Source organism: Sylvia atricapilla, chromosome 2 (assembly GCF_009819655.1).
Source record: "Sylvia atricapilla isolate bSylAtr1 chromosome 2, bSylAtr1.pri, whole genome shotgun sequence".
NCBI lineage: Eukaryota > Metazoa > Chordata > Aves > Passeriformes > Sylviidae > Sylvia > Sylvia atricapilla.
The window spans coordinates 1,386,328-1,409,592 of record NC_089141.1 but is presented as its reverse complement, the minus strand read 5'-3'; the positions used below and the strand labels follow the sequence as shown (position 1 = coordinate 1,409,592).

The 23,265-nt window shown below is 55.5% G+C and overlaps 2 protein-coding genes across 2 annotated transcripts in view; one reads left to right on the top strand and one right to left on the bottom strand.

The window, feature by feature from the left end:
* Positions 1 to 1,250: 1,250 nt before the first annotated feature.
* Positions 1,251 to 8,298, bottom strand: STARD10 (StAR related lipid transfer domain containing 10). The gene is made up of 6 exons (XM_066340626.1): positions 8,028 to 8,298; positions 3,991 to 4,138; positions 3,665 to 3,768; positions 3,373 to 3,490; positions 2,670 to 2,722; positions 1,251 to 2,593 (listed from the first exon to the last, which is right to left on the bottom strand). The coding sequence occupies exons 1-6, from the start codon at positions 8,208 to 8,210 to the stop codon at positions 2,366 to 2,368; spliced, it is 834 nt and encodes a 277-aa protein (XP_066196723.1). The 5' UTR covers positions 8,211 to 8,298; the 3' UTR covers positions 1,251 to 2,365.
* Positions 8,299 to 11,062: 2,764 nt separating this feature from the next.
* The window catches only part of CLPB (ClpB family mitochondrial disaggregase), a 62,813-nt gene continuing 50,610 nt past the window's right edge, over positions 11,063 to 23,265 (top strand). The window contains exons 1-3 of the mRNA XM_066340625.1: positions 11,063 to 11,843; positions 12,718 to 12,769; positions 22,486 to 22,572. Coding sequence (XP_066196722.1) covers positions 11,162 to 11,843; positions 12,718 to 12,769; positions 22,486 to 22,572 — 821 coding nt within the window. The 5' untranslated portion in view covers positions 11,063 to 11,161. The remainder of the gene's footprint in view (positions 11,844 to 12,717; positions 12,770 to 22,485; positions 22,573 to 23,265) is intronic.

Here is a 23,265-nt window from a genome sequence, read left to right as displayed (position 1 = left end):
CCCGCTCCCCATCACCATCACATCCCCCTGCTCCCCTATCCCGCTCCCTGGAGCAGTCACATCCCCGCGTTATCCCGCTCCCCATCACCATCACATCCCTCTGCTCTCCTGTCCTAGACTCTCAGATCCATCCGGATCCCAGAGCCTTTGGTAGAAGGTAAGGATGCCATGGCCTGACCCGGTTTGGGGGGTGTCACACAACGAAGTGCTGAGACCCCAGGGGACAAACCCTGAAGGGCTGAAGCCTTGCTGTCCTTCCCAGGATTTCAGAGATCATCCATGTCAGTACCTGAGGATGTCCCCAGAGCAGCCCCGAGGTCACTGTCCCCCTCCACACATCCTACCTGAGCCCCAGCTCTTCTCTTGATCCCCAGCACCAGACATGTGCCAGAGCGTATCCCACTTCCCTCTGGAGCCATCTTCTCTCTCCGGTACTGCAACTCTGGATCTCCAGCTGTTCTTCTCAGAGCTGACAGACAAAAACTCTCCCCACAAGGGGCTTTACTCTGTCACCTGCCCTGCTTCATGTCCCCCTGGCTCCAGAGCCGCTGCAGTATGTCCTGTATCCAGTTCAGCTCCATTTTCAACCTGCCAGGGGGGTGGTGGCCACATTCCTTTTTAATTGGGTTCTATTTTTAATTGGGATCAGTGCAGGAGGGGGTGGAAATTAACAGGAGCAATGGGAAGCAAGTCCCTAGTGCCCACTGCAGCCTCACAGGTGACAGAGACACAGGCACAGAGAATGGCACATGGTGGACAACACCAGCCACCAAGACCCTGCTGGGGTGCAGAGAAGGGGCTGCTGAGGTGTTGGGGTGCCAGAACACCTGGAGGGCAGAAATAGGGTGCACCCCAGCAGGAGACAAGAGTCCCAGGCCTCCACAAAGGGCCCACAATCCCTGCAAGGGTCAGCTCTGTTTCCCAGGGTTCTCCTCCTGGAGAAGCCGGGATGTATCCCCCCGGAGTGTCCCCAAAGTTCAGTACCCCAGGTCTCCTCTCCCAGAAATGTACTGGTGGTACTGGTGTGGTTGGGGCTGTGGGAAAACAGGCTACAGGGGCTTGTAGCCTCATCCCTCATTAGTGCAAATTCAGTTTAGGGGTTTCTCCATCACCATCACCCAGAGCCCCCCTGGAGGCCCCCACAACCCCTGAGGGTCTCACCAGCACCCACCATGAGCAGGGACCTCCTGCCTGAGTGCACCATGGAGACAGGGATGGCTCCCAAAGGACCAACATGAGTCCCTCCCATGCCAGATTTAATTATTTTATTCCTAAATAATCAGCTCCAGTACAAGGTACAAAATCTCCCATCTCCTTGTGCACCCCCAGAAAAGGAGGGGGCAGGAGCATGGCCAAGGACCAGCTCCCAAACCCCCAGTCAAGGCCTCAAATTCCAGTGGAGGAAGGGTTCAGGCACCCAGCTTGGAAAGGGTCCCCGTCCTGGAAAGGCAGGGGAGAGGACAGGAGCCTTCAGAGACCCACAGAACATCTGGAGGTGTCAGGAGCCCCCCTGAAGATGCTGGGAGCCCCCAGAGACAGCACACCTGGAGGTGCAAGCTTACCCGAAAGCCTCCCCTGAACAAACCTGAAGATGCTGAGAGCCCGTAAGACCCGTCCCCCCAACAGGAATGGAGATCCCAGGCTGCCAAAACACCCACCACAGCACATCTGGAGGTGCCACGACCTCCTCAACTCCTCCCACACGCCTGAAGATAAGACTCCAGTATCCCCTCCAACATGCTGGAGGTGCCAGGAGCCTAGGAGCTTTCCCTCTACATGCTTGCAGATGCCAAAAAACCCCAAAGGCCCTCCTTCCCAGCATGCCAGGAGGTGCCAGGAGCCCCTCTAAACCCCTCTGCATGCCCAGAGGTGCAGGCAGGTGCCCAAGCACCCCCTGGGGGTCTGCTGGGAGTGGGGGGGGATCCCATGGGATGAAGGCAGTTCTGTTGGACCGTAACAGAGATGGGGAGCAAGGATGGGGGACAGAGGGAGAGTGCAGTGGAAGGGTCTCCAGGGGTGAGGAGCAGGCACAGGGCCCCTCTTTTCCTCTGCCCCCCCCCAAAAGCTGAAGGGCACTTTGGGTTTGTCACCAATAGGGACAACACTGGTGTCCCACAAGGGCTAAGTGACTAGACAACCCCCAACTTCCCACCCTGGAGGACCCACTATGTCCCTGCTGTCCCCAGACAGGGGTACAACAACAAGAGGGTCCCTCTGAACCCAAAGTGGGGGTATATGTGTACAGGCGTGTGAGATAAGACACAAACCATGTTGGAAGTGGGGGGGACAGGGAGAGGAGCCCCCAGGGGGGGGTCATGTCAGGCCATCCTTGCCAGGGGAACAAGGAGAGGAGCTCCCAGGGGAATCAGGTCAGGCTGTCCTCATCACTGCCCTCGCCACGGTCCTCCTTGCTCTCAGCCAGGGAGCTCTCATCAATGTTTTCCAGGGAATCGGCATGCTGGAGGGAGAGCTCAGAGAGTGCCAGGGCTGGGAGTCGGCTCTGCTCCGGGAACAGCCAGGGCTTGAAGTGAGGGTCATGCTTCTGCTTCCACTCAGGGTACTTGAGGCATGCCTTGTACATCTTCTTCATGGCCTGGGAGGGAGAGTGTGAGATGGGCACAGAGACCTCTCGCCCCCACACCAGACCCACCACAGTGCCACAAACTCACCTTGGGGGCCAGGAACTGGGAGGATTTGTTCACCACCCACTTTGGTAAAGAACCTGGAGAGAAGGGAGGGGCAGCTGGGAGTGAGACACCCAGCGTCCCCTAGGTGCCTGTAAACCAGGACCCACACACATGGGACCCCCCCGTGGCACTCTCAGTGGGGACATGTGGCTGCAGAGAGGGAACAGGGTTCGATCCATACTGCTCTCTGCTTTTGCAGAGGTCAACAACAGCGATTTCAGCATTTGGGGACCCTCTTCAACCCCCCCAAAATGCAAGATTTCAAGAGAACAGGCTCAAGATGTTTTCTCCTGACACTGCTCCATGCTCTGTGCCTGGCTCTGGCTACATCCCGAGATGCTCCTGCTGATGAGCCCTTCCAAGCCCGCCTCAGGCATATCCACAGGTAATCCTGAACCCACCCCGAGTGCCCCCTGAGCCCAACCTGAGACTTCTTGGAGCCCTGCTGAGCCTCAACTGAATCCCCACTGAGCCACCCTGAGTCCCCACTGAGCTGAAAGCCCTCATTGAGCCCCAACAGAGGCCACTCTGAACTTCCAATGATCCTACACTGAGAACTCATGAGACCCCCCCCAAGCCCCTCGAGTTCCCCCAAGACTGGGACCCCCCCAAGCACACACTGACACAAGGGAAGGACCTGAGAGTCCTGAGCTCCAAGGCACAGAGCTGGGGGTCCCTCTCTTACCTTTGGGGTCCACCTGTGCCAGGTAGGTGATGGTGCAGCTCTTGGCACCCTTGCCCTCGATCAGGTAGCCTGTCTGGATGGAGACTGCCCGCACCATGTCCTTGCGGGGGGGATATTTCTGTGGTGGGGAACAAGGAGGGAACATGAGCCAGTGGCAGGGCAAGGGGGGTACAGCAGGCACCAGCCATAAGCAGAGCTGTCTCGACCCCCTCAGCTCTCCAGCCTGTCCCCTCAAGCTCTGAGTGAGCCCCAGCCCAGACCCACAGGACCCCTAGTGCCCCACTAAACTCACGGGATGCTTGACAGAGTAGTTCATGATGATGTAGTCAGAGCCCATGGGCAGCCAGGAGCGGAGCGTGACCACGTCCCGGTTCTTCAGGGGCTTGGGACACCTCCCTAGGGACAGCACCAGGTGGGATGTTCCAGAGGGAGACACCCACCTTCAAGTATGAAGTCCCCTCCTGCCCTCCAAATCCCCCCAAAACCAGTATCCAGGCTCCTCCCTTCAATGCCAGACACCGTGGACCCCCTGGATGCCAAACCCAGGGGTGGAGTGGTGGCAGCCCTGGGGTCCACCCTCCCCCAGCACTGCCCAGATCCCCCCAGCCCCCTCCTCACAGGCGTAGTAGCCCACATCGGAGTTGGCCGTCAGCCTGCCGATGTCGAAGGTCTCGATGACATTGGTGTCCCACTTCTTGCGGTACTCGATGTCATGGAGCACGTCGTACAGCGTCTCCGCCGGCACGTCCCTGCACTCCATCCTGCACTGCAAGGCAGGGGGCATGAGAGACCTGCCAGGGGCCCCAGGGGGGGACAGCGACCACGGGGACCCCTGGGCAGGAGGTCAACGGTGGAGACTCCCAACAGGATGGCAGCGGGGACCTCGTGGTGGCAGGATGGCTGTTGGCATGCCCAGATGGGGAAGGGGGCTGTGGGGAACTCCTAAGAGGACAGCAGTGGGGACCTTCAGGCAGGAGGGAGGCAGTGGGGACTCCAAAGTGGCTGTGGGGACACCAAAGGGTGAGAGGGTGGCCATGGGGACCCCCAAGTGGGAAGGCAGCTGTGGGAAGCAGGGGAGAGGTGTCTCCTTTAAATTTATTTTTTTTCCAAATCAATGCAACCGCCTCCAAGAAGACCTGGATCCAAGCAGCAGCTCAGTTTGCCACCCAGAGTCATCCTGCAGCACAGGCACGCAGGGCCCCAAGGCGATGTGAAGCTGAGTCCTGGGTACTAGGGGACCCTGTTCCCCACCTGTCCCCCCATCACTGTGGATGTGCTCCCCCCAAAGTGGCATCCCTGCCCAGGGCAGCTGGGGACAGCCAGTATGTGGGGCTGTGCTTGGGGCCTTGGGGCAGCATGGACCACTCAGAAGGGGTTAGTTAGCAGGGTGCAGAGCGGGGAGCTGCTCCATAACCACAGCAGCCAGATCCAGGGAAGGCAAGGAGACAAGGAGAAGGGAGAAGATGAGGGTGGCTGCCCATGTGGCAGGGATGCCATCTGCCAAGGTCAGGGGTGCTGGAGCCAAGCATGAGCAGGGAGAGCAGCCAGTGGGCTATCCCTGGGAATGCCACTGGCTCCTATTTATCCCCAGGGATTGCACAAACTCCTCTTGCCCCCCAGACCCTGTGGTTCAGGATTTAGGGGTGGCCCTGTCACCCCAGCACACAGTTCTAGAGACCCCCAGCCCTGGGAAGGGGCACAGAAGCACCTAGGAATGAGGCACAGCCTCACACAGCCCCTTGCTGGGGCACAGCCACGGAACCTGTTCCCCCACAGCACTAATCCTCAATCCCATCCTGGCCCCACAGAGCCCAGCCCCACTCCCACGGTGCTCATCCTCAACCCCACAGATCCATCCCAAGCCCACAGTGCTCATCCTCAATCTCAGAGACCCATCTGAGCTCTACAGAGCCCATCTCCAGCTCCTTCATTCACCCAAAACCTCGTCTGGGAGCACCCACCCCTGCAGGGCAGTTTTGGGGAGAGCCTGCCTGGACGACTTGCTTGAAGAACCCCTGCTCCCACCTGCAGCCAGGCCAGCCCAGCACCATGCTCAGGTGTGTTATTCCCAGAGCAGCAAAGCTGGTCAAGCCAGTAGTGCAGGACCTGCCCTGCAAGGTGACTCACATCCCGGGGGCTGCCAGGGGGGTCGAAGCAGGAGAGGGGACGGTGCCACCTGGGAAGCACCTGGGAATGCATGCCCCAACCCTGAGTCAATATTGACTAATAGGGTGAGGAGGAGAAGCAAGAGGAGGTGGAAGAAGAAGAAGAAGAGATGAATTCCCCAGGGCTGGGGTTATGCTGTGCCTGAGGGAACACAGAATGGCTCCCAGACTGTGGGACAGGAGCAAATCCAAAGGGGAGACCCACCACTGCTGCCTGGATGAGTGGTAAAGGGCTGCAGCCACCAAGGGGGTCCCCAAGCTCAGCCTCATTGGTGGCTTCACCAACACCCCAGATCCTTCTGCTGCATCCTACAGGCTCCTGGCCATCCTTTGGGAACAGCTCATTTAGAGAGGAAACCACTGTCCCTGGGAGATCTGAGTTAGTCCCCGGGCACCGACTCACTGCTTGGGGTTCCCCCAAACCGCAGCCAGTCCCAAGGCCACCAAATGTTCCCCTGAGAAATCAGCCATACCACCAACTTGTTCCCAGACTCCAGAAAACAGGTTGGATGGGAGCTGCAACCCTTAATGGAGGCGGGTGGGGAGGAGGGGGCGGCAGCCTCAAAGCAGGGCGGGACCTTCAGGTTCCACATAATTAGGCAAGGAATCCAAGATGAACTCAGGGGGAAACCAGCTCCTGGGAAGCTGCAGAGAATCCCCAGCACCCACACCCAGCCCCTCAGTGTGAGGGGCAAACCCCTGGGCTGCACCTTGCCATGCAAGGTTCAATCCCTTCAAAATCCAGCAGGAGCATCTCTTCCCGGGTGGGATGGTGGGCCTGGGTGCTGCTGCGGGGTGGGGACAAGGACTGTTACCCCACAGGAGCTCCAATAAATACCCAGTGGCACACAGGAATCAACACAAGAACATCCAGCAGGACCCTTCCCGGCAGAATTTGCCCATGAGGGTGTGGAAAGGGGCAGGACCTGGCTCAGGGAGCCGTGCAGGCAAAAGACAGCTCCAGGTGCTGTGACGGGAACGGCCGTGCCAGGACATCCTGGAGTGGGCTGGGTCCCTGCCATGCCAACGTGGCACGCTGGGATTGTGGGACAGGCAGGGGACGCACCCAGGTGCCACCTCAGTCTAGGGGATGTTTTGGGATACAGCCCCCAAGAGCAAGCAGCAGGGCCGGGGGACACAAGGCGCTTGGGGAGGGAGGGGAGGAGGAGTGAGGACACACTGTCCCACAGAGCCGTGCCCGTGCCATCACGCCTGGATGCCACAGCGACGGATGCTCCACATCCCATCCACCTCTGCGGGGATGGAGTAGGCTGCAAGTCGCACCAGTGACTCCCTACACCCCAGAGGCCACCCTCCTCCCTCCCACGGTTCACTGCTGCCACCAGAGAACAACAAGGACCTGTTCCTGGGTCACGGCAGCCCAAACTCCTCCAACACGCTACGGCAGCAGCGACCCAGCGGTTCCATGACGGGAACTGGGCACCGACAGTGCCCATGCCCTGGGGACAGGTTTCCCCAGCAGTGCCAGCTGCTCACTCGACTGCTGCAGAGCACTGTGTGAGCAGGCCGCGTCATCACTGCTGCCACTGTCACCGTCACCACCCGGGCTTGACACCACAGCAAGGGCAATGCCACCCCCTACACCAGGACAGCTTCACGGAGGTGCCACCAGGGACTGGGGCACCAGCCGGAGACTCCAGTGTAACTCCATCTGGACACGGCTCCTGTCTCAATTTATGCCTTGGAATCCCGGGGTCTCGGCTGTGCCAGAGGGAAGAGGCAGGATGAGCGTGCACCTGCCTGTGCCGGCACACTGGCAACAAGAGGGGAGAGACCCACGGGGAAATGCAGTGGGGACACAGGGAGCTCTGGGCAAGAGGGACAACCCCAGTGACAGCACAGTGGCTGCAGGCTCCAAGGAATCCCCCAGCCCTGGTGTGCAGCAAGCACGGGAGGTGCGTTCCCAAGGGTGAAGTGGGGAGATGCAGCACCCAGGACCCAGGACCCCACACCCTGGGGCTGCCTGTTTGTCCCTGGCTGAGTCCCCGGTCTCAGGGATGCACAGCCCTCAGGGATGCCTGTTTATCCCCGACTCGGCCCTGGAGTTGTGTTTGCCATGGGGTCCCCACTCCCCCCGAGTGCCCATTTGTCCCGGTTAACCCCACCTGTCCTGGGGTCCCCGCTGGCCATCGGGGGATGTCCCCTCGGCCAAGTCCCCACTCGTCCCAAGGTGCCGCATCACCTGAAGAACCCTACTATTCCCTGGGATTCCCGCTCACCCCTGGCCGGTTGTTCAACCCCCGAGTTCCCACGCACTGTGGGGTCCCCAGTCCCCGTTCATTGTGGGGTCCCCGCTCCCTGTCCCCAAGCCTCAGGGTCCCTCCTGTCCCCGTGTCCCCCGCAGGGTCCCCGCGCCACCCCTTTGCCGCTGGATACCCCGGTCCCGGGGGCATGCCGTGGCTCGGGGGTGCCCAGGGCGGCCGAGGATGTCTCAGTGTGTACCAGGGTGTGCTGGGCGGGAGGTCTCACCTTGATCTTGTGGAGGGCGCGCTCGGGCTCCAGCAGCTGCACCCAGACCCCCACCCCGCCCTTGCTGTAGGTGAGGCTCCAGCCGCTCTCCGACTCGCACTGCGCCCGGAACGCCCCGAAATCCCGGTCGTCGGGGATCTGCACGCTGTCGCGACCCGACATGCCGCCGTCGTGACCCGACATGGCCCCGGAACGCCCCCACCCCGCCGGTGCCGGTGCCGCGGGAGGCGCCAGCCCCTACGGCGGCATTGCGGGGCGCGGGGCGCGATGGGACCGGAGGGGCGGGGCCGGGGGCGGGGCCGGGATTGAGGGGGCGTGGTTTGGGGCGGGGCCGGGATCGAGGGGGCGTGGTCTGGGGCGGGGCCGGGATTGTGGGGGCGGGGCCTGGGGCGGGGCCGGGATTGAGGGGGAGGGGTCTGGGGCGGGGCAGGGATCGAGGGGGCGGGGTCTGGGGCGGGGCCGGGATTGAGGGGGCGGGGTCTGGGACGGGGCCGGGATTGAGGGGGCGGGGTCTGGGGCGAGGGGGCGGGGCCTGAGGAGACCGAGGGGAAAACGGGGGGAACACCGAGAGGGAGGATTTGGGGGAAATTTGGGGGGAAAATGGGAACGTCGAAGCAGAAGCCAGGAGGACCGGGCGGGAATCTGGGAGCACTTGGAGGAAGGGCAGTGGGATGCAGCCAGGTTGGCGGGGTGCCAGGAGCAGCTGGAGGATACACTGCAGAGTTGTGGCATTTGCAGGGACACCTGCAGCGTGCACCAGGCAAGGTTTAGGTTGGATATTGGGGGCATTTCTTCACTTAAAGGTTGTTCAGCTCTGCCACTGGTGGAGATCCCATCTCCGGAGGGATTTATAAAACCATGTAGATGTGGCACGTGGGGACAAGGGTTAGTAGTGGCCTTGGCAGTATTGGAGGAGTGGTTGGACTCAATGCGGGCTTTTCCAGCCCAAATGATTTCATAATTCCAGCTGGAGTAGGAGGGAACACAAGTGCAGGACAGAGACCCACAGCTTCTCTCCAGGTTGTGGGTCACCCTGATGTGACACTGTCACTGTGAACCCATGCCCTGTGCACATGCAGCACATAAGCATTATCCATCCCTTGTGCCAATGCTGGGCCTTGCCGTGGTATCCCCACGGCACCGTGGCCAGGAGCAGGTGGGCACGCTGCCATTGGCAGTGCTGACTAGGATGTTATTTTTGGAAGAGCTCAGGCTCTGGCTCCCATCCAGCCCTGAAAACACTGCTGACTCAGGATTTCTCTCTTTCCAGTTGGGAACACCGAGGAGCCCTCTTCCAGCTCCCATGAGTAACTGTGTAAATGATGACAGAGCAGCGTGGCTTGTACCTAGACTGGCAGAGCAAAGCCTGTCTCAACAGCAGGAATGTGGGACCGAGCCTCCTATCCAGGATCAGGCCCTTCCATAGGGAGGAGAGGCTGGGGAAATGGGGTACCTGGGCTGGAGGAGCATGGGAGCATGGTGGGAGGAGCTGAGGAGCTGGAGAAACTGGACTGGGAACCTAGGGGTGCTGGGCTGTTAGAGCTGGGAGAACTGGACTGAGCAAGAGGAGGCAGCAGTCAGTCTGGGGAAGCTGGGCTGGGGAATAGGGAGCACTGGGCTGATCGAGCTGGAAGAACTAGGCTAGGGAACTAGAAGCACTGGGCTAATAGGATTAGAAAACTGGGAGCACTGAGGTGATGGAGATGGGCAAACTGGGCTGGGGAACTGGGAGCAGTGAGGTGATGGAGCTAGGGGAAGTGGACTGGGGAACTGGGAGCACTGGGCTTTCGGTAACAGCTCCCAGTCCTGCTGGCCCCAATCTGAGTGCAGAAATTCCCATTTCTGACACCCTCTCCCACACTCCTGGGTCTTTCCCAGCTCCTGATCATCATTCCTGCTCCACCATCCCACATCTGCCAGCAGTGTGCAGAGCTGAATCCAGGAATCAGTGATTCAGGCAATAAACCCAAGTCTTCTAAAAATATATATTTTTAAAATCAAAACCCTAAAATGCATCTTCTTAGCAGCTCTGTTTATTCCAGGAGTTTTTAGGACCCCATGGAAGCGCTGGAGTGATGGTGAGATAGCAAACTGGGCAAACAGCTGCTGGGACAATGAGGGGAAATGGGAGGAATTGGGGTGAAACAGGAGGAAATAGGTGCAATGGGAATTGCTGGTGGCAAATCCTGGGGCAGGGAAGGGCTACGGGCACCTTTGAAGGACAGCATTCATACACACTTTTGCACTCACATACATATGCACGCTCACACAGGTGTCCACACGGGCGGCCCCCAGAGGCATCTACTCTCATCCCTGCCTGCAGGGATGTTCATGCCACCACATGTGTTCATGCCACCACATGTGCAAGTCCTGCCTGGGGGCACACGTGCTGCACACGCGTGTGCACAGCTGCACGGGGGATGTGTACACAGGAGAAGAGCATGCGTGTGCGTAGGTGTGCACAAGTCCCTGTGTGCACGTGTAACATTGCACGTGTGCGTGCAGAAACACCCCCGTGTGTGCGAGCACACAACTGTTTACGTGCACCCCTGTGCGTGATGTGTGTGAATGCTCCCGTGTGCGTGTGAGCACATGTGTGTGCCCATGCGTGTGAGAGTGCAGGTGTGTCGATGTGCGACATGTCATGTGTGTGTGTGTGGTGTTTGATGTGCTGTGTGGTGTTTGATGTGCTCTGTGTGGTGTTTGATGTGCTGTGTGATGTTTGATGTGCTCTGTGTGATGTTTGATGTGCTCTGTGTGTGTTTGATGTGCTCTGTGTGTTTGGTGCTCGTGCACGTGTGTGTGTGTGTCCCTCCGTGCACGCGCGCTCCTGCCCCGCCCCTTCGGGCGCCCCCTGCCGGAGCCCGTCAGCCCCTTCGCTGTTTGTGCCCCGTGGCCGACGCCGGTTTCCCGGCATGCCCCTGGAAGGCCGCGCCGCGGCTCCTCCTGGGAGTTGTAGTCCAGAGCGGCGGAAAGGCGCGGCGCAGGGCGCTGTGAGGACTCTATCTCCCGGCACGCCTTGCGCCCCGCCCCGCCTCAAGCTCCGCCGGCAGGGAGCCGCCATCTCGGTGCACGGGCCTCGGCCGCGGGGGGGGGTAAGGTGCGAGCCGCGCAGCGGGAGGAGCGAGGGGACCATGCTGGCCTCTCTGGCGTTCCGCCCCCTGCCCCAGGGGCTGGCGCCGCTCCTCCGAGCGCGGCCGTGGTGGTCGCCGTCACGTGCGGCCTACGGGACTGCTGCGGCGGCTGCGGCTGAGGGGGCCGGGCCCGGCCGCCCGCCGCTGCTCCCGGTGTTGGCCGCCGTGGGGCGCCGTGAGCTCGCGACGACGCCGAGAGCGCGGCTGCCGTGGTGGATCGCTGCCTGTAGGGGCCGACAGAGGGGCCGGGGGGGGGAACCCCCGGTAAGGGAACCCCCGGTACGGGGGCTGGTCCCCGGGGGCTCCCCGCTGCATGCTCCGCCAGGCCCCGCTTTACCAATGGGGGCCTTTCCCGTAGTTAATGGGCTAAACGGACTAAACGGAACCGGCACAGCGGAGAGGCCAGGGCTGCCTCTAACAGGCCTGACACCACTGCAGACCCCCCGGCCGCCTGCCACCGGCCTGGCCAGCGCTGGCTGCTTTGGCCAAGGAACACCGTCCGGCCTCATGGCGTCCCTGAGAGAGCCGCCGCCGTGGCCCTCGGGTGCAGAGCAGCGCTGCTGTCACGCGGGAGAGCCCGGCGGGCGTCAGAGCGAAGCTGGGAGCCGCTCCCCAGGAGCGGGGCTGCCTGCCCTCATCGCTGCGCTGGCTTACTGCTACCTGCGGGACCGCCTGTCCAAGGGTGACTATCGCTGCTGGGGCCGGCCCCGGGCCGGGAGGATGGGATGCAGGACAGAGAGTCCTGTGCCCTCTGGGAGGGGATGTGGGGTCCCTCCGTGGGGATGGAACCTACCTGCTGGCTGTGACCTGGGAAGCTCTCCAGGGAAGGGGTTATCCTTAACGCTTTAGCGCATAAAGGGGCTCCAAAAGATCTAGAGGGAGACTTTGAACATGGGTCTGGAGAGACAGGGTAAGGGAGAGTGGTTTCCCACTGACTGGCTTCTTCCAACCCTGAGGGCAGGCTTAGATGGAATATTGGGAAGAAATTCTGCCCTGAGAGAGTGGCGAGGCCCTGGCACAGGTTACCCAGAGAAGCTGTGGCTGCCCTATCCCTTGAAAGTGTTCATGGACCTGTTGGACAAGGCTGGGAGCAACTTGGTCTGGTAGGAGTCATCCCTCCTCATGGCAGAGAGGTGGAATGAAATAAGCTTTAAGTTCCCTCCCAACCCAAACCATCACTTACCCAATCTCCCAGAGCTGGGTGCTGCTCTTCCCTTCTCTAACCAGAGGGTGTCATTCTGACTCTGTGGTAGGAGCACTGCTGTGATGTTTGGAAACCTCTGGCTGAGGCTGACAGCTTGGGGTGACAGTGTCCACTGCCCTGGGATGCCTGTATCCCACAGCCCCCTGTTCTCAGGGTGTGTGATGAGGGGCTGGAGTCAATCACCGAGACAGTGAGGAGTTTTTAGGTGAGCTGTTCACAGGAATAGGCTTTTGCTCACTAGGGTGGTCAGTGAGAGCTCTGAGCAGCAGCAGCCCCTGCACATTCCAGGTTAGGATGTCCATGTATGTCCTCCATGCTAACTCCCTCCCTCTCCCTTCTTTCTGTGTTTCAGAGGATGCTATTCTGGAAGCTGCAAGGATTAACAACGTTTCAGAAGTCAAAAGGTGAGCAGGGTTCTGAGATGTAAGAGCAGTGTGCCAAGGGCTAGAAAAGCAGGAAAACCCTGACGTGGGGAGGGAAGGAGCTGGCTGCTCCCAGCCCCCACGGGGTGCTCCCCTCACCTTCTCAGATCCAGAGGGGTGGGGAGAGAGGAGGAGCACCATTACTTGGTGAGTAGGAGGTGGATTGCAGATCCTTGGGCTGAGAGAGGACAATGTGAGGCCGTACTGTGCAGATGTGGATGTACCTCTGTGAGTCACACCCTGCAGACGCTCATTTGTTGGGGTGTATCTCTGAACAAGCAGCCCTTGTGGGTTCCTCAGCCTGAGCCAGGAGTTCTCCAGGAGCCTTTTGTCCCACAAGGAGCACAGGAGAGAGCTCCACCCACCCAGGGAATTCAGGGAAATGAGTGGTTGGGTGACCAAAGATAGAGCTGCTAGGGAGTGGAGCACCTCCAGAGCTCCTGTCCCGTGGCAGCAGGCTTTTTGTCACAGTTGGCTGTGTGTGCCCCACAGAGGTGGTGCCATGGCACCTTTCAGGTCTGTCTGGCAGCATTACATTCCCTCACGTGATAACAAAGCCAGTTTATCAGGCTCAGCACGTCCCCAAGAGGCATGTTCTTTCTGCAGCCAAACCTCCAGGGAGGGACTCAAAGGTCCCCAGGATGGTTTGTGAGCAGCAGTGCCCTGTCACTGACCAATTGCTGCATCCAGTCCCCATCCATGCTGGGGACAAGGTATGGGACTGTGGGAGGAATACAAGTCTCCCCTAAAGTGGGAAGAGAAGTGCAAGAACCTTGGAGCTGCTTCTTGAACAGATCCTGGCACTCCTATGTGGTCTGTCTCAGAATCTCAGAGTTCTCCCCAGGTCCCAAGAGCTGCCCTCAGCCAGTATGGAATTCAGACTTTTTGGCAGCCTTGCAGCTTGTGTAGGATGGGAAGAGACGTTGCTGCTCTCCTGTGTAGACCACACACATGTTTCTGTCTCTGGCTGAGGTCTCTCACCTGGCACAGGCACCTGGGGAGGTAGAAGCAGCCATCCCTGTGTAGAGGCAAAGGGAAAAGAAGGATAGGTGAGGAAGAGGAAAGGGAGAGGAGAGCCCTCGTGGCCTGCAGCCAGGACACGTTCCATCCAGTTTCCAGGATCTTGGCTGCAGCGTTCTGGCTCTGCTGCACCCCAGGGCTGAGATCTGGCCTAGATCAAGGACCAAAGAGGATATTGGTGTGCAGCTAATTGGCACATGTGTTCTGCTGCTTGTAATTGCAGGAAGCTGCTGTTAGGGATGTCTGGGTGATTTGTGAACCTGGTCAGACAGAACAGCAAGAGGGATGTTCTGTACTCCAGCTGGGCAGGGCTGAGCTGGTGACTGTGCACCATCCTGCTGGGCTGCATGTCTACAGCTTCTCCCTTTGTTTCTGTGCTCTGTCACGGAATCCTTTGGGTTGGAAAAGCCCTCTGAGATCACTGAGTCCAACCATTCCCCCAGCACTGACAAGCCCACCACTAAACCGTGTCTCCAAGTGCCACATCCACATGCCTGTTAAATCCTTCCAGGGATGGGGACTCCACCACTGCCCTGAACAGCCTGTGCCAGGCCTTGATGGCCTTTTTCCCATGAAGAATTTTTCCCAGACATCCAACCTAAACCTCCCATAGCACGACTTGAGACTTTCCTCTCATCCAGTCACTTGTTAGCTGTGAGAATAGCCTGACCTTTACCTGGCTATATCCTCCTTTCAGAGAGTTGTACAGAATTAAAATCCCTGAGCCTCCTTTTCTCCAGGATGAGTCCCCCCAGTTCTCTCAGCCACTCCTCATTAACCCCTTTGGTCCACACCCTTCAGCAGCTCCACTGTCCTTCTCTGGATACACTCCAGCACCTCAAAGTCTGTCTGGTCATGAGGAGCCTAGCACTGCACACAGGATTTGAGGTACCTAATCCATGCCCAGTGCAAGGGAACAAAGATCTGCCTTGGGCTTGCTGGCCACACTGTAGCTGATACAAATCAGGGTGCTATTTGCATTCTTGCCCACTTGGGCACAGCTGGCTAGTGTTCAGCTGCTGTCAGCCAGCACCCTCAGGGCCTTTCCTGCTGTGCACTTCTCAGCCACTCTGCTCCCAGCTGATACACCTGCACAGGGTCGTGCTGACCCAGGTACCAGACCCAGCAGTTGATCTTATTGAACCCCATAGAGTGGCCTCAGCCCATCATGCCAGCCTGTCCAGATCCCTCTGCAAAGGCTCTCCAGGGCCTGCCTTCCCATCCTGTTCCCTGTGGGGCTGGCAGCCCTCCCACTGTTTGGAGCTTTGTGCCTAACTCTGCTTGGCACGTGCTTTTTGCTTGTGTGAAAAGCATGAATGATGAAAACTACTGACTTGCCCTGCTGCAGGCAGTTTCAGCCTCAAACATGATGAGGGGACTGGAGCGTCCCTCTTACAAGGAGAGGCTGAGGGAGATGGGGCCCTTCAGCCTCAAGATGACTTGAGAGGGGATCTCATCTTTGTCTGTCAGTGTCTGCATGGAGGTTGTCAGAGGATTCACCAGGTTCTGCTCAGTAGTTCCCAGCAATGGGACAAGAGGCATCAGGAAAAGCTGGTGCACAAGAAGTTACATCTCAATATGAGGAAGAACCTTGTACTGTGTGACAGAGCAGTGTAACAGCCTGCCCAGAGAGTCTGTGGAATCTTCTTCCTTGGGGATATTGGACATGATGGAGCAGTGTTTTCCTCATTCTGTGCAAGTGTGACTCATGGAGACACAGAGCGTGTGTCAGATGCCTGTTATCAGCCTCATTCATAACAGCAGGCAGCCACTCACATCTGTGTGGTAATGAGATCTGGAGCTGCCCAGGTGCTCTCCTGCTCTCACAGGGATCCAGATGGACATGGCAGTGGGCCAGGAAGCTCCATGTCAGTTGCTGCAGCTGTGTCTGCTCTTCCCAAGCTGATTTTTTAGGTGGAGGAGATGCAGAAACAGCCAAGTCAGGCTTGATTGCCCCAAACAGTGATCTCTCCATTTTCAAAGAGCACCACTCATCTTGGCTCTGACCCATCACAGTTCTGCCTCCTCCAGACTGTGCTTGTCTCTTCACCTTTGTTTGTAAGCAGCACAGCTCATTGAGCAGGACTTCCCAATCTCTGTCCCTGGAAGTGTTCAAGGCCAGGTTGGACAGGGCTCAGAGCATCTGATCTAGTGGAAGGTGTTCCTGCCCATGGGAGGGAGCAGGAACAAGATGATCTTTAAGATCTTTCCCAACTTTCAATTCTCTCTAGTTTGGGAGGTGTACTGTGGGTACAGCAGCACCTTTTGTTCGATTCCTGGCTCAAGGGTTCATTAAAGAATTCAGAGACTGCATTTGAATTCAGAGACTGGGTAAAAAATCCCTCTGTAGAGAGCCAGGCTCTTCTTACCTGGAACATGAGATGATTGAGAGGCACCATGTGGATCAGGTGGGCCTTTATGGGAGCTGGTATATCCCATGTTGTACCTGTTAAAGCATTTTTTCTCACAGAACAATTGTGAGTGTCATGACAGGTTCAAGGGATGCCTGAATGCTTTGTAGGGTGAGCAGAAGAGTCATGTCATTATGCTCCTGGAGCATAATGGCCTCTGACCACTAGCCATCGTGCACCTTATCTCAGTCTTGAACAGCTGGACACATCTTCAGCAGTGGTAGTGAGGGCAGGTTGGAGACAGAATTGGGAGATTATTTATAATTACGTTTATTTCCATTGCTCCATGTTTATATGATGTTGAGCCTGCATTTGTCTGTGTGTATTTGAGTTACAGACACCTAGGGGTTTTAGGATAAAAGGATGTTTATCATGTAAATGTCCCCTTTAATCTTTTCTCCTGAATGACCAAATTATCCAGAACTGGGTTTCAGTGGAAGTTTTGTTACTGGTTATTGAGTTTGGTTTGGCCTGCAGCTCCGGGAACTCAGAGCAGATAAAACAGCCCAGATTTCTTCATGTTGGCAGTATTGGGGCAGACTTGTGTGTGCTGTGCTTTCCTGTACTAGATATCTGGAAAAGTGCCCCTTTTTATCTGCTTCTTGGTGTATTTTGGCCTCCCAGGATTGTTTGAGTTCGCACACTGAGTCACAGATCAGTGTCTCTGCAGTCAGTACCAAGCCAACCATGGCAGACAGGAGATCTCAAGCTTTTTTCCAAAACAGCTTTGAGGCACCTAAATCCCAGATCCTTTTCTCTGGAAGCAGGCACCAACACACCTGGATGTGTGAGAATTTCTTTATGTCTGGAATACATCTGGGAACCATCGTAGGGTTAATTCCAGTTAGTGGCATTGTTTATCAGCTGAGTGCAGGGCAGCCTCCTGAGCACCTCTGGGTTTGGAGGAGAAGCAGTCCACCAGCATAGATATGGTCTGTACAAGCAGGGGAGCAACTATTCCACTTTTCCTCACTGCTCAGGAGTTATGGGACACCTTGGAAGATGTCAGGCAGCAGATTAAAAACATGCCAAGTGCTTGCTTACACAGCACATAAACTGAGTGTCAGTGGACGTGAGGGAGTGTGACACTTGAGTTCTGACCTGCACAGAGTCGAGCAGGTAACACACGCCACCTCCAGTGGAAATGGACTGTCAGAAGTTAGTGTATTATACTCAAATCCCTCTGCAAACAGCCATTTCTCACTTAGGCTGCTGGCCTCTGCCACAGCAGGCTGGTGGCATATATTTCTGACACACATCTCAGCTATTGCTCTGGGGTCACTGAATTGGGGCTGCTCCGTGTGAGGTTTCACATTCTCTTCCAAACCTGGTGATGCCAGCTGTCAAATCACAGAAGGATTTGGTTTGGAGGGGACCTTGAAACTCATCCAGTTCCAGCCCCTTGCATGGGCAGGGGAATCTTCCATTAATCTGGGCTGCTCCAAGCCGCATCTAACCTGGTTTTGAGCACTTACAGTCACGGGGCAGCTACAGCTACTCACATGTCTATATTAGCCTTTTCATGCTTGGGTTGTACCTCTTTGACTTTCCCCATTCCATGTGCTCTCACCCATGGTGGTTTTGCCCACCCTCTGTGCCCCCAGACCTGCTCTCTTCTTGGAGTTTGCTTTACCTCCTGCAACTTGGATTTCGAAGAGCTTCCTTTTGATTTTGAAAATTTATTTCCAGGAGTTTCTCCTTGGCCACTGGCTTCCCTGCGTGGCCTGTTTGTGGTGGCAGGGCTAGGGTTACCAGGATTCCTCCAGGATCCCTCATGTCCTGGGAGCAGCTTTCCTGCCTTGAGAGCTGCAGAGAAATCCCCTTCCCCACAATGTGCTGGTCTGGTTTTCACAGAGCACCGTGGTGTGTTAGTGGCCCTGCAGACATGGTGAGGGGTGAGAAACAGCCATGAGCTTTCTCCAAGAATACAGCAGCCGCATCAAAGGGTTTTGAGCAGCTCACTGTGTCCTTCTGTTTAAGCAGATCCTTTCCCTGGCCTCTAGCAGGGACTGTGCTTTCGTGTTCTGAGATATTGTTCAGTTGGGATGTTTTTCTTTCCGCCTTCTTCTGCAAAACACGGGGCAGTTCCCAAGAGGGTGAGCACATCTGAGGATGTCCCCCACTCTGCAGTTAAACAGTGACATATTGGGACAGGGCTGCGGGAAATGTTTAAGAGGCTGAGAGAAACAGAAGCTATTGTTGTTGCAAAAGTTCAAGTTTCCAGCTTCCTCTTCCTCCACCTGTCAGGATGGAGTGCTGGGCATGCTCCCGGCACTGAGCACAAACTCAAACATGCCCTCTGGGCTCAGCAGTGTCACCGAGGCAGTCACCCAGAACCCCAGTGGCGGGGTGAATAGAAGGCACATCTGTCCGGGGGCAGTGGGGGGAGAAGGCTCATCGCTGCCGACGTGGGCTCTTTATCTCTTCTGCAGGGATCAAAGTGCTGAAGCCTTGGGAGCTGCTGTCTCGAGGTAAAACGGCCTATGCACAAAGCAGTGGGTGCTGCTCTGCCCAGATTCCTCCAGCAAATTCCAGAACAGACAGTGGTGTTCATAGAATCAGGGAATCACAGAGGGGTTTGCATTGGAAAGGGCCTTAAAGCTTGCCCAGTTCCAACCCTCTGAGACTAGACCAGGTTGCTTCAAGCCCTATCCAACTTGTCCTTGAACACTTACAGGAGTGGACACAGCTTCCCTGGGTAGCCTGTGCCAGGGCCTCACCACCCTCACAGGGAAAAATTCTCTCTAATATTCAGTCTATCCCTGCCACCTGTCAGCTTCCTGCCCTAAAACCATTAAAAAAAAAGTTTAATTGAAATCCCTTACATATGAGTACCTCCCCAGTCAGAAACAGCACCAGCTCTGACTCAGGGTTCTTTTCCCGACCGGGTCTTGAATCACAGAATCCCAGACGAGTTTGTGTTAGAAGAGACCTTTAAAGGTCATCCAGTCCAGCTCCTGCCATGGTCAGGGACATCTTGGTGGCACCACTGCAGTCAAGGAACAGTTTGTCATTTGAGAAACACTGGAAATGGCGCTAATAGAGCTGTGTCCATGTGAGAAACTCCTTAGGAGGTGAGTGTCCTGGATCTTACTTGGTTAAAATGTAGATAAACATCCTAAACATTGATCAGAGGATTTTATCTAATTAAAATAAAATACTCCTGCTGGTAAATACATTTGGCTGTCTGGGATCTGAGCAGTGGTCGTGGCTTTATCGATTGTCATATCATTAAATCAGGCGGAGAAAAAATAAATGATGGGCCTGAAGACCCTGAACATAAAGTTCAGTTGTCTGAAAATCTGTTAAGTTGCTGAGCATCTTGAAATGATTAAAAAAAATAAAAAAAAAAGAGCAGTCCAACTCCTAAATGAAATGTCAATGCATATTATGGTAGATGATGTGATACAAGTAATTCTCTCACTGGGCTCAGTGATGTGGCATTCCAGATGCTTATGATGATCTAGATTCCTGAACGGAAAACTACTTGACTGATCCTAATACCTTTGCTCCAAGCCTATAACCTAATCCCACAGGAGATGCTCTAGCATCCTTCCTGTTGGATACACAATGATTAAACAGGTTGGACTGCCAGACCAGGATCTTTTTTTCTTTATTTTTAAAGATTGCAGATAATTCAGCATGTCCTTACAGTGTATCTATAGAGAAAAAAAAGCTTTTCAGTGAGTTGATAGATATTTTTCAGTGGCTCCAAAGTGCCTTGAGAATTTTAAAATCACAGGATGACAGAATGGCTTTGGCTGGAAGAGACCTTAAAGATCATCTAGTTCCAACCCTTTTGCCATGGGTAAGGACACCTCCCACTAGACCAGGTTGCTCCAAGACCTGTCCAGCCTGGCTTTGAACACTTCCAGGGATGGGGCAGCCACAGCTTCTGTGGGAAATCTGTGCCAGGACCTCACCAACTTCACAGGGAAGAACTTCTTCCCAATATCTAATGCAAATCTCCCATTTTTTTAGTTTAAAATATCATATTTTTATTTTAAATAAGGGCTGATGTCCTGTCCTTTGTCTCAAAGGGAGATGCTGAAGAGTTACACTGCAGGTCCCATTTATGAGAAAACAAATGTAACAGGACAAGGGGGTTGACTTCACTCTGACATCATGCAGGGTTAGATTGTTTATTGGCAAGAAATATCCATCCACGTGCTGCCCCATCCATGGAAGTGTTCAAGGACAGGTTGGATGGGACCTGAAGCAGCCTGGTTTAGGGGAAGGTGTCCCTGGCCATGACAGTGGGATTGGAACTGATGATTTCTGATGTCACTTCCAGTCCAAACCCTCCCATGAAATGCTAAAACTCATGACAGATGAAATTAAGACTGACCCTTTGCAGCAGAGCAGCCCAGTGGCTGGCAGGATACTCTCTCTGCCCCTTTAATGTAAAATCATATAAATGCCATGGTCACCTGCAACTGGGCCTGATACTTTGCAAAATTACATAATTAAACTCTCCTGAGGATGTTAATCAGTGGTTGGTGTTGGGCTTGAAGGCTTTCATTGCCAGGCAGAAGTTCCCAGCCTGAAGGGGTTTGTGTACCTCCATCGTGACGTAGCTGATGCCTTCTCACCTGCAGTTTTGGTGTTATGGTTGCCTTGCCCCTTCTGGGTTCCTCTTTCAGACTCCCTCTCCCCTGTCATCAAGATGCCTTTATTTCCTGGATTCTCTGTGGCTGCTAGGCTGTCACAGTGCCACACTGTGGGAAGGGGTTGATGTGAATGTTACTGCTTTCAAAGGACTTTCAAATGCCCAATTAAATACAATGAAATTCACAAATAACTTGGACGTGTTAGCCACACCACTCTGAGAGACAAGTGGAAGGGGACTGGGCACTGCAGTGTTTGGGAAAGGATTTTTGGAAGCAGTTGGGGTGATTGAAGGGGAGACAGTAGGATCTCTGCCATTGCAGCATCCTGACCAGCATCCTGAGCTCTGGGGCTGGTGGGAGCGGCTCTTTAGGGTCTGGGGGAGCTGGGTGTGGGGTTCATTTCTGCAGTGACAGCGAGGGAGCAGTTTTCCAGCTGAGGGAGCAGCTCCCTGTGCCTGTGCAGAGGACACGGCACACATGGTGGCACAGATGGAGCTGTGGTGTGGATTTCTCCCACAGGCAGTGTCCTTCCAGCTGGAGCAGGTGATGGCCTGACCAGCAGTGGCCATGGGTCTGAGTCAGGCTGCTTTATCTCTGTTGTGAGTGCAAACACCTCTGTAAGAAGAGCTGCAAAGGGAGCTGATGTCTGCAGATAGCAATCTGCTATCCCCTGTGTGTCTGGGCACATCCTACCTTAACCAGGATGGAAAACTTTGTGGCTGCACAGGGATAGCTCTCCTTTCAGCATTCTGTTGTCTGAGAGTGCTCTTCAGGCAGCAGAACTGGCAGCATGCTCTTAGCAGTCACTTGAAGAGATGTGGTGCTGGCAGAAGGAGAAAAGTATAAGGATATTTTCACAAATTCTTCATAGAAAGGGTTGTCCAGCCCTGGTACAGGCTGCCCAGGGCAGTGGTGGAATCCCCATCCCTGGAGGGATTTAATAGATGTGGATGTTGCACTTGGGGACATGGGTTAGTGGTGAGCTTGGCAGTGTTGGGGGAATGGTTGGACTCAGTGGTCTCAGAAGGGCTTTTCCAACCCAAATGATTCCATAATTCCATGCCATACCCTGTGGGGGGTATAAGGCTGCTCTTGTGCACCTCCCCAGAGGAGTTTACTGGGCCACTGGATAATGCAGGAGCTGCAGCTTGAGCAGTGTTAGCCATGTGCAGGGCTGTGAAGATCCAAACCCCCACAGGACTGTAGGTGAATCATCCCTGCTCTCCATCACTCTGCTAGGTGGTTCTTCAGGTATTAAACAGCATTGGAAAAAAATGATTTGGTGTGGCAAGCATCAAACTTCTTTGGACCAAGGTCATGTTGTTGACCTGCCAGATAGTTCATTAGCAATAAACTTTAAATTGTAACCCTGATAAGCAGAGCATAAACCTTCTGTTGATGCTGTGATCATTTACCAGTGGTCACAGCCTCATGAATCACATTGCACCCTCTGAAAGGAGTGGGATTGCCATCACCTGGATATTTGTTTAATTTTGGTCACCTTTGAGAACTGTATGTCCACTTCATACCAGGTCTTCTGGGCTGTGCTAGAGCAGGTGGCTGCACAGTAAAACATTCTGCTTTCCCTCACTAGCTCTGGGATGCTTGGGGTGCTCTTTTCATAACTGTGTCCTGACCATATCTCTCCCCCCTCCAGGTTGTTGGAAGAAGGAGCAGATGTGAACGCCAGGCACAAGCTTGGCTGGACAGCTCTCATGGTGGCAGCCATCAGCAGGAACTCCAGGTATGTGCAGCTCACATTCAGTGACTCACTTTAGCCTTCTCCTGAAGTCATACTGAGCTCTGTAGAGAGTTCCCTTAAAGTCTGGGACCTGTTTTGGAGCTTAACCCAAGCGAGCTTGTCACTCTCTTTACGCCCAGTATTTCGTGTGACAGATCAGGGCAGGCTGCTCCCCAGTCCCACAGATGTGACAGCTGAACTGCTGGTGCCATTCCACAGCAGCTCTGAGGTTTTGGCCATGGGGGAGCCTGTGCCTTTGGGGTGTCATTGCAGTGGCTACCCCACCAGCCAAAATCACTCCCATAGGAGCTGTCCCATCCCTTCTCACTGGTGAGGCTGTAGCTGGGGCTGAATGCTGTGCCCTTGCTCCACAGTTCCCATGATGATCACTCTAGCTTCTTGTAACCTTTTAAAGACACTCCTAAATATATTCAGTCTACAACTAAATTCAATTAGGGTTTTTTTTTTTATTTAAGGAAAAAAAAAAAGAGAAAAAGAAATCCAATTTTGGAAAATGCGGGACAGACGGGCGAATGAGCTTTGATGTTACAACCTCTCAGGGCTGCTTTACTTAGTCACAAGTTCATAAGCAAAAAAGCTTAATTACTTGGGAAAACACAGGATTAAAGCAGTGCACAAAGGCTGAATATCCGCTCTCGGGTGACACTATTCCAATCCATGTGCTGAGTTCGTGTG

Coding starts and splice junctions, on each gene's coding strand:
- STARD10 (XM_066340626.1), bottom strand. CDS start 8,210: ATGTCGGGTCACGACGGCGGCATGTCGGGTCGCGACAGCGTGCAGATC. Junction 3,491..3,664: donor ACTACTCTGTCAAGCATCCC/GTGAGTTTAGTG, acceptor TCCCCACCACAG/AAATATCCCCCCCGCAAGGA. Junction 2,594..2,669: donor CCCAGTTCCTGGCCCCCAAG/GTGAGTTTGTGG, acceptor TCTCCCTCCCAG/GCCATGAAGAAGATGTACAA.